A 10,014-nucleotide genomic window follows, 5' to 3' on the forward strand; every position below is an offset into this window, starting at 1 on the left:
GGGGTAATCATTATCATCAAACCTATCAGCAATGTCGAAAAATGTAAAGATGAGGATATATGGATATATATATATATATATATATATATATATATATATATATATATATATATATATATACATACACATATATATACATATATATACACATATATACATATATATACATATATATGCACATATATATACATATATACATATATATACACATATATATACATATATATACATATATACACACATATATATATATATATATATATATATATATATATATATATATATATATATATATATATATATATACATAGTATTTGATAAAAGCGGGCGAATTGACAAATGATAATAATACATAAACAAATAATATAGCCATTGATTTATTTTTGATCCGATTTTTTAAAACTCACACACAATTTCAAGTTATTGAAACCTAAAAGAAGTACCCCAAAAATGACAAAAGTGATTGTTCAAATGCAGCTCCAAAGGAGGCTGGTACAGTAGATACGCTGGCAGTTTTGGAAGTGAGGCTCGCTCGAGTGGCTCAATGAATGGAAACTGGTGGTGCAACACCCTGAAAATGGAAGTGTGGATGAGCAACCGACCCAGTCTTCGCTCTAACTCTGTTGCAAACTGACATCACTGTTAGTCAACGGTGGCGACAGTGACGTGCTCTCCGACGCGTCTTCTCCTTTGAAGATCCGAAATGCTTCGCGACTGATTCCCAGCAGCTCTCTAAGTCCTTTGTTTTCTAGCTACAACACAAGAAACACAGCAATGTTTATATTTCAGTTCAAGTTTCAAAAACAAGACTTTGCTTCTACCTCAAGTCGTTTAATCCTTTCCTCGTCTTCATACAGGCGTGTTTCGTCTACTTCTATGGCTTTCTTCATTACGGAGGCCATCTCGTTGATCTTATCGGCGTGTGCTTGGATCTCCTGTGGGAAAAAAATGGAATGCAGTAGTAGCTCTACTTAGAGAGTAACACCTTACAAACACCGTACGACTTGTACGGTGTTTGTAAGGTTTTTTGGGGGGTTGTAAGGGGAATCATAATCATTTATAAGGGCAGTTGTCGGCAGAGGTTGACAGGTGTGTACTCGTGAAAGATTCCCAAGCGCTAACCGTTGTGTGCTGCTCTTTCAGCTGCGTCACAATGTTGGGGTTATCCCTCTTCCTGGCCATGAGCAGCCTGAACATCTGCTCTTTGTATTTGTTCATGATGAGCCCCAGCGCGGACTGGTGCTCCTCCAACGACGTACGCAGCTCTGGACAAACAGTAAATGCATGATTCATCTCATCTAAGGGATGACAAATATGACTTTTACTCACCTAAACCTTTTGTTGGGTTTATTCTTGGATGTTACTATATGTTCATTAAGCATTTAATAGGTCATGAAGTTATAATTTAATTTGTTAAAGAGCCTGACAGCTGATGGGAGGATTAAAGTGTATTGATAATAAACCTATCACCTTTGTTTTCCAACTGGAGGGCTCTTATTTGACGGTTTTCCTGTTGGATTCCGAGGATCAGACTGGATCGAGGCCGATGACGTGCAACCTGGTTCAATGTGTCAATTTCCAATTGGTACTAGAAAAAATAAAAAATAAAAATAAAAACACTTGACAGACATGATAGACCAGGGATCGGGAATATTTTTGACAGAGAGAGCCATAAACAATTCATATTTTCAAATATTATTCCTTGAGAGCCATACTCAGAAATTAAAATACTACTTGAAAAATGTGCGCCCTCATTTCACCCCTTTTAAAGTAGAAAAACTCTCATTGTTGACAACATTGTTACGCTGTCGCTAATCACTGTATGCATAAAGTGTCGGCTAATTAAAAAAAAGGATGATTAAAACGGCGCTAGATGTAGCATCAATGCCACAGTGCCGACTTGATGCTCCTATTGGTGCGTTCAGAACTCCATATACAGACATTTCATTAGGGTATTCATGTCCTCACTTGCTTCATAGCGTCCACCCGCTTGTTGAGAAAAGTCGTTTGCTCTATTAACATCTCTGCTGCGTTGTCATGGTTACGGAGTCTTTCCACCAACGATTTGGCATCCACCAGGACGTTCTCCAAAGTGCAATTCATGTCTGAAGAAATAGAACACATCCACACTATAAGGCAGGGGTCGGGAACCTTTTTGACGTAGAGAGCCATAAACAATTCATATTTTCAAACATTATTCCTTGAGAGCCATACTAAGAATTCAAAAGTAAAAATACATGAAATGTGTGCAATTTATTAATCATTTCACCACTTTGGAAGTTAAAAAAAAGTATCTGAATTCTTTTGAGTACATTTTTTCACTGTTGCTAATCAATGAGTATTAATCAGAGTATGCATGCAGAAGAGTCTAATGAAGAAAGGCGCCACATTGGTGTGTTTGGGACTTAGGTCTCTCACCAGCGGTTCCCATATTTTACCACAGGTTAGCGGAGAGCCATATACACCCATCAAAAGAGCCACATATGGCTCCCGAGCCATAGGTGCGCTACCCCTGCTATAAGGAAATAACATTTGGTGGGTCGAGGGTAGTTATTTTTAAAAGCAGACTTTAAGGTTACAGACTATATCATGTGTTTGTTTCACATTTGAATATTTCATTTATTTTTCAAACAATTTGCGCAAATACATTTTAAGAGACCAAATCAAGCAATTTAGGTTACGTCGCCGACCTAAAATTCGTGTCGTAAACTAAGGAATCAGTGAAATATTTCCAAACAGGACAATCACATACGATACCAGGAAAACGGAATCCATAAGATCATACATTACTTACCTGGCGAGTTCAAAGTGCAAGACATTAGCTTTTTTAGCCTGGTTGCTACTTCCTGTTGATGTTTTGGTAGCGAGCATTAGCTAATGCTAAACTTAAAGGGGTCACAAACGGTGATCGCCTTTTTATTAACAATCGTCACGTTAAAAATGTAAAAAATAGCATACGGCTAGCACGGTTTACAGAGTTTGTTTGAGCTTGTAAAACGGCTCCGTACAATGTTTGACGAGGATTATGAATGATTATTTTGTGAGAATATCGTCGAGTCTTCTCACACTAAATCTCGCGTGATTACAGTCCCGGGAAGACAAAACGATAATTTGAAGACAAAATCTCGTAAAATTATGAAAGATAAAATACAAATGATAAACTGTTGTTTTTAGTTTTGACTTCCTTGCCGCCCAAGTCATCATTTTGTGTAATTAAAAGCACCGTATTTTCCTCATGTGATCTCAGCCTACGCCAAAGGGTAGCGCCATTGAGACAAACTTTCATTATAATGTACTCACTAGTATTAAACAAAGAAGACAAGAAACATGGCGGATAGGCTAACCCAGCTCCAAGATGCTGTCAATTCGGTACATTATTGCCGAGTTTACAGGCATTAAATCAATGAATGATTTATTTAAACACTCATTCATCTCATTTCTATGTTTTTCTAGCTTGCAGATCAGTTTTGTAACGCGATCGGCGTCCTGCAACAGTGCGCTCCGCCTGCCTCTTTTAGTAACATTCAGACGTCCATGAACAACGATCAGCCGGCAAACCAAACTGAAGGTGCTCGATTTATTGCTTTCAAATGAAATATATGTGAATAAAAATGTCTTTTGGTGGATTATTTTCCCCCACCAATCAAAGGTAGTAGATCCACTCTAAAGTTCTGTTACTTGTTTACTCATGTTTAAAGAATAGGGCACTGCAACAAACAATTTTTACTTTGGTCTTCCCACTGTTTAGTCATAAATAATCCGTCATCTTTCAGTTCAAATGATGTTGAGTTGTCTTAACTTTGAGTAAACAATGACCAATTGCAATGGCGGTCCGTGCATTTTGGGGTAGCAACTTCTGCTATCGGAATCAATCTAACCCTCAAAAACTATTTTATGGCTATAAAACCTCTACAGCAGCTAAATCTGCTACACATAAAAATCATCAATAATAACCTCATACAATTGAAATATTATTTAGGAATATAGCCATATTTTACTCACCAAAAATCCTTTTGAACTGTACACAATATCCATCCTCCTTTCTTTCCTCCTTCTTTTCTAACGGCATCGAAGCTAATGCAACAAATAATGGCTGAAATATGATTGGTTAAATGCTTCAATATGAAAACACACATCTGGAAGCAGTGCAACCAGGGGGGAAAAGCAATGAAAGCACGCTACCAGACCATTTGGAATAATAAGTATTGATGGACAAAATATAATATATGATTCAGATATTTCTTAGGCCAGCAGAGAAGGCCCTGACGGCCCGCCACTGACCAATTTTCATATTATCCTTTAAGAGTACGCTCAGCTATTTGCGGCACTAATTGCCAGAACAGCAAAAGATGTGGACGTGCTGATTGACTCTTTACCAAGCGAGGAGTCCACGGCAGCGCTACAGGTAAATAGTCTTAGTCTCCGCCAGTAGGGTTTTTCCTGCTCTCTATTGACTGAAAGATTGTGACACCTATGCGCTGCTCTTCATCAGGCGGCCAGTCTGCGGCAACTGGAGGAGGAGAACCACGACGCCGCGGCCCGTCTAAAGGAAGCAGTCACTCGTGGTGACATGCTGCTGGAGAAGATCCAGAGCGCCTTGGCAGACATTGCCCAGTCACAGCTACGCACCCGCAACGGTGCCCCGAGCCAGCCTTCACCTGCTGACTCTTGACCTGCCCTGTTTATACATCCCCAAATTTCCTATTTATCACACAACTGCAAGCTTTGGAAAAACCTACGCTCACTGTGTCTGTCAGGGTGAAAAGAATCAAGCCATAAAACCAGAGCTGCCAACTACCTCCGGACCCCCAGACACCGTAAAAAACATGATAATAATAATTTGATTTACATTGTCCTACGCGTATTTTTTTTTCCTTCCCCATTTTATATCGATTTTGCATGAATTGCATTCACCCCGGGAATCATCTGGAATTGGTTGACCGAGGTTGGCAGCTCTGCATAAAACACTTGACACAATTGTTTACTTGAGGGAAAAAAAAAGTATGCCTTCATTATGTTTTGTACAGTCATTTTGTAAATATTTAAGGTCTAATTTCATGCCTCAATTTCAATTTTTGTGAAATAATTTTTGAATAAACAATTTTGCTAACAAGGGGTGTTGTTGTTTTGTAACATAAGCAAATGGGAGATATTCAAGGTTTGTTGTTCACAAGTGTTTCCTGTGAGGCAAAATAGGAAGTTCTTTTTCAGGATTTTTTTTAGCACATTTCCAAACTTTTGTGTTTCGTAAGCAGGACTTAAATAGCAGTGGGAAAATGTCAAGCTGGAAAAGGAGAAGAGTGATGCGGATCATGTTTGGGGCACCTTTAATAACAACACATTGAATTTAAACCCCGAGGTCAAGTGGTTTATTGGTCTAAAAACTCAAAATAGAAGATACGTCATAGCTTGGTGGGCAATGTTGACGCTAGGTTTATATATTTATAAAAGCTTTATGTGTGGAACACCACGCCCAGAACCTAAAGTGTGGGCAGGTCCCACCCATGTCCTCTCGTCCTCATATACACTGACATCATGGCCATTTCTTTAAAAAACAGGGAATTGTCCAAATATGGAGAGTTTCATTTGACAGTTAAAACTTTGTAATTAAAATCTTCGGAATGACCTTTAATTGTCAGCATTTGATTCATAGATAAAGACATACGACTGTTTATTTTTGTGAAAGCATGCCATTACAGCTTGGTTATATGTGTGAAAATATGAATGATTGAAATAATAATAAAACGCTTGTAGACAGTGACTATTTTCATCAGCGCAAACCATCTAATGAATATGCGTCCAAGCGCACTAAAACCACGGGCCTTATCCCAAGCCGCCATTGGCTGACTTCCTTGCGACCCTCAGAAATCCTCTTCACATGATTGGCCGGGTTCACTTTCGTCGCATCTGATTGGTCCAGGCTGACGTCAATCCAATGCTACGCTATTGCGTAACTGCGGCGTCTGATGAGCCGACGTTCAGGGAAACAGTAGCTACCTTTTTCCACATTTTTCACCATTAAGACAGAAGATACGTCGCACTCAAACACAGGAGAGGGACACGCAGGGACCGTTTAATTTTTACAACGTAATTTAATGTTCGCTGGCTGTTATCGGTTAAAGAAATGAGCCATGTTTCATTTTTGATATCGGCTATATTGACAGCTGTGTAGCGGCTCCCCGTTAAAGGTGACGGTTAGCTTAATAATTGGAGCTTCCAGCCTTTTCTGCCTACATTTTAGGCGGAAAACGCAATTCAATTCAATTTATTTTATTTTTTCCTGGGTGGTGGGGCAAGCGCCCACCCAAAAATTGACTCTGGAGCAAGACACGGAGGTAGGTTGGGATCATGTTATGTTCAAAAGTACCGGCTATTTTTACTCTTAGCTTGTGGAATTTATTAGGCGTAAATTGATCATGGATAAAGCATTCAAAAATTGCGTGTGCTTAAAAATAAAGCCACTACCAAAAGTGGCGAGGTACGTTATAGAGTAAACAATTCAAATGCTTTTATTTTATTATCTGAAATATTCTATATGTAATCATTTCAATTTCCTGTTTAATCTGGTTTTTCGAAATGGACTTCCTGTGTTCGTCTCTCTCAAAATTAAAGTAATACGTTATGAATTGTTAGTAGTATTTAAACTGCACTTGTGAGTAAACAATTCAAACGCTTTTATTTTATTATCTGAAATATTCTATATGTAATCATTTCAATTTCCTGTTTAATCTGGTTTTTCGAAATGGACTTGCTGTGTTCGTCTCTCTCAAAATTAAAGTAATACGTTATGAATTGTTAGTATTTAAACTGCACTTGTGATTTTTGTTTTTTAATCATCCATTGATTTCCTTTTTTTATGCATCTTAACATTCCCACCCTTTTTGTGGTTTTGTTAGTCATGTGTGCGTATCCCATTCCTCTCTTTAGTGCCATGACTGGACTCTTTCATTCAGGGATGGAAAGTTTCCTGCCAGGTTTCTTTTCACTCCTTTTAAGGCTGCTTCTCTGCCTGTACTACTGCATATGCATACTTTGGACAAAATAAAATGTCTTTTTCCCCCCGTAAACCTTTTCTTCCAGTCAAGCAGGACAACACCTTAATTGTGTCTCATTTTCCACTTCCAGTTCCCCATCCACTGTTTTTTTCCCCTTCAAAGCAAATCAGGAAGTTTGTTTTTGTGAGATTGTTGTGCACTAGACCAAACACGGCCTCCTATCAGGAGCCTACAGACATATTTTAAAAATCACAGGATGATCTAATCAAGGCATTCTTTACTGTGTTTCTCACAGGATAGCATGGCCATGACGGGAGGGACGGGAGGGACGGCAGCCACCCTCCCGATGAGCAACCACACCCGAGAAAGGGTGACGGTGGCCAAGCTGACGCTGGAGAACTTCTACAGCACGCTCCTCACCCAGCACGAGGAGCGCGAAATGAGGCCAGTTTTAATGTTTGGGGGCGCCGTTGGCGGCGATAGACGTCCAATCCGATTCGAGCGAGAGTCCAAGGGATGTTTATCGTCGTCAATGGCAGCCAAATAGTTCAAGTGTCACGCCATCCTCCATGTGTGCGGCGATTGCATGAAAACAAAGGGAGATAGCGCATACCTGTCAACCTCTGCCGATAACGAAAGAGATGCGGCAAAAAAAGATGCTACAATGATAAACAGCCTCTCATGTCATGGCCACCTGGCTTGGTCGCATCTTGAAATTTTAATCGTATCGCGAGTGAATTATTCGAACGAAATTTTCGAGCATGTTGTATGACGAGATACCACTGTACTACTCAATATTTGAAAATAAGATGAAGTACGTCAACAAGGATTCTATTCAAATGTATTGCCTACCCCCAAGAAATTAATTTAAAAAAAACTCTCGAGGTATTAAAAAGTTAAGGTTTTAAATCCAGTTGTACGTCTATGGAATTTTCTTTTTATTTAAAAATTGTCTTTTTTTTCTGTTTCTAGGCAGAAGAAGCTAGAAAAGGTCATGGATGATGAAGGTTTACCAGATGATGAGGTAAAGCTGACACTCTCTCATTCGATGGCACGATCGTGTTTGCCTTTTTTGAACAAATTTAGGCTTTTTTTACTGTTCCTTTTCCAATGAAGTGTCCTCTTTTTTTTTGCAGAAAGTCATGCGCCGGTCGCAACACGCTCGCAAAGAAACCGAGTTTTTACGCTTGAAGAGGACGCGGCTGGGTTTGGATGACTTTGAGTCCCTCAAGGTTATTGGACGGGGTGCTTTTGGAGAGGTACGTGAAAGCAATGATTGACATATCTGCAGGGGTGCACATCATTTGTACTTAGCATGTGCTCTCTGCTTTTCAAGTTTGTCAGTTAAAGGATGACGGAAACTTGTTATAAAACGCTCTTGTCGTATATGCTAGCTGAGGTTGTTAGCGGCTAATCTTGTACCACATTTCAGTGCGCTCATTGTTAGCTTCAAGCTACGTCACATCTTGGAGACACTATTTAGGAAAAAAAAGTTTCTTTGCCTCCGGCTTGGTTGGATTGGATTGGATAACTTTATTCATCCCGTATTTGGGAAATTTCATTGTGACAGTAGCAAGAAAAGTTAGCATAGTTATAAGTTAGTAAAAAGTATAAAGTAAAGTAAAAAGGAATGTATTAACAAATATTAAAATGTAATTTTAAAAAAAAGATAGAAGGGCTGTAACTCACGAAAAACATAAGTGTACAGAGCTACTTCCACTGGCTCCCGCGTGAACGGCGCCATCTTGGAATATATCAGTTTGTATTCTACTATTACATGTGTGTGTGTGTGTGTTTTTTTTGGTGCTTTTCCTGGCATGCAGGTGCGTTTGGTCCAAAAAAAGGACACCGGGCATATTTATGCTATGAAGATTTTACGAAAAGCCGACATGTTGGAGAAAGAGCAGGTAAAGTGTTGACGTTGGCGCATTCCTATGACATTCAGCTTATGAATATTTTTCTTTAGGTCGCTCACATCCGGGCCGAGCGTGATATTCTGGTGGAGGCGGACGGCGCCTGGGTGGTGAAGATGTTTTACAGCTTCCAGGATAAGCGGAACCTTTACCTCATCATGGAATTTCTGCCCGGAGGCGACATGATGACGCTGCTGATGAAGAAGGACACCTTGTCCGAAGAAGCCACGCAGTTCTACATCGCCGAAACGGTCCTGGCCATCGACTCCATTCACCAGTTGGGCTTCATCCACCGAGATATCAAACCAGACAACCTGCTGCTAGACTCCAGGGTGAGGTTGTAGTATGTAAGATCTGACAGAATGTTGTTGGACGGGAACTGAAAGGCTTTTCTCACAGGGACATGTGAAGTTGTCGGATTTTGGCTTGTGCACCGGACTGAAGAAAGCCCACCGCACGGAATTTTACAGGAACCTGACACACAACCCGCCGAGTGACTTTTGTCAGTATCGCTTTTCTTGTTGTTGTTTTTTTTTACACGAAATGAAGCAGTGGTGCCAAAATGGAGGCTTTTGCAGATGGGATTTCAAGCTCTGCTTTTATGCCCTTTGTTTTTCTGCAGCCTTTCAAAACATGAATTCCAAGCGGAAAGCAGAAACCTGGAAGAAAAACCGGAGACAACTGGTGCGACTTCAAATCAAATCAAAAGCCTTTACTGTTGTTATACTTTTGAATGACAGTGCTCTCTGTTGGTTATTTAGTATAGTGCAAGGGTATAATAAGTAGTATCCTGTATGGGGCGCCGTTTGGAAAACTGGAAAACTTTAAAAAGACGGCTACATTCGAACACATCAGAATTCCTTTGAAATTGCATATTAGCTAAAATTTAAGATTTATATTTAGGATTTAGATATAGCACTTATTATTTAGAAGTTAAGACTGAAGTTGCTACATTGTAAATGTGCAAAAAAATGTCACTCTAAAATTTTCAAACCATATTTGAAAAACTGCACGTAGTTAAATATGGGAAAATATTGCCGTCTTTTTTTAACCGAGTGCAGCTTTATAAATGGCGCCCCAAAATCCCGATGCCATATTTAACCCCG

The 10,014-nt window shown here is 39.5% G+C and overlaps 3 protein-coding genes across 4 annotated transcripts in view; 2 read left to right on the forward strand and 1 right to left on the reverse strand.

The window, feature by feature from the left end:
- Window positions 1-361: 361 nt before the first annotated feature.
- On the reverse strand, window positions 362-3,099 carry fgfr1op2 (FGFR1 oncogene partner 2). 2 transcript variants are annotated; one of them, XM_077594141.1, is made up of 7 exons: window positions 2,795-3,099; window positions 1,969-2,105; window positions 1,471-1,588; window positions 1,123-1,265; window positions 822-935; window positions 636-752; window positions 362-571 (listed from the first exon to the last, which is right to left on the reverse strand). In XM_077594141.1, the coding sequence occupies exons 1-7, from the start codon at window positions 2,817-2,819 to the stop codon at window positions 542-544; spliced, it is 684 nt and encodes a 227-aa protein (XP_077450267.1). In that variant the 5' UTR covers window positions 2,820-3,099; the 3' UTR covers window positions 362-541. The 2 variants fall into 2 exon arrangements, with proteins under 2 accessions (XP_077450267.1, XP_077450268.1); XM_077594142.1 differs by having other exon boundaries at window positions 362-752; window positions 2,795-3,097.
- A 140-nt stretch (window positions 3,100-3,239) lies between these two features.
- On the forward strand, window positions 3,240-5,113 carry med21 (mediator complex subunit 21). The gene is made up of 4 exons (XM_077594144.1): window positions 3,240-3,369; window positions 3,454-3,568; window positions 4,305-4,405; window positions 4,493-5,113. Exons 1-4 carry the CDS (start codon window positions 3,328-3,330, stop codon window positions 4,670-4,672), a joined length of 438 nt encoding a protein of 145 aa, XP_077450270.1. The 5' UTR covers window positions 3,240-3,327; the 3' UTR covers window positions 4,673-5,113.
- An 851-nt stretch (window positions 5,114-5,964) lies between these two features.
- LOC144069137 (serine/threonine-protein kinase 38-like) overlaps window positions 5,965-10,014 on the forward strand; it is a 7,771-nt gene continuing 3,721 nt past the window's right edge. The window contains exons 1-8 of the mRNA XM_077594267.1: window positions 5,965-6,335; window positions 7,291-7,443; window positions 7,972-8,019; window positions 8,132-8,254; window positions 8,819-8,902; window positions 8,962-9,240; window positions 9,308-9,410; window positions 9,531-9,592. Of these exons, the coding sequence (XP_077450393.1) occupies window positions 7,297-7,443; window positions 7,972-8,019; window positions 8,132-8,254; window positions 8,819-8,902; window positions 8,962-9,240; window positions 9,308-9,410; window positions 9,531-9,592 (846 nt within the window). The 5' untranslated portion in view covers window positions 5,965-6,335; window positions 7,291-7,296. The remainder of the gene's footprint in view (window positions 6,336-7,290; window positions 7,444-7,971; window positions 8,020-8,131; window positions 8,255-8,818; window positions 8,903-8,961; window positions 9,241-9,307; window positions 9,411-9,530; window positions 9,593-10,014) is intronic.

Source organism: Stigmatopora argus, chromosome 23 (genome assembly GCF_051989625.1).
Source record: "Stigmatopora argus isolate UIUO_Sarg chromosome 23, RoL_Sarg_1.0, whole genome shotgun sequence".
In the NCBI taxonomy this organism is placed as follows: Eukaryota; Metazoa; Chordata; class Actinopteri; order Syngnathiformes; family Syngnathidae; genus Stigmatopora; species Stigmatopora argus.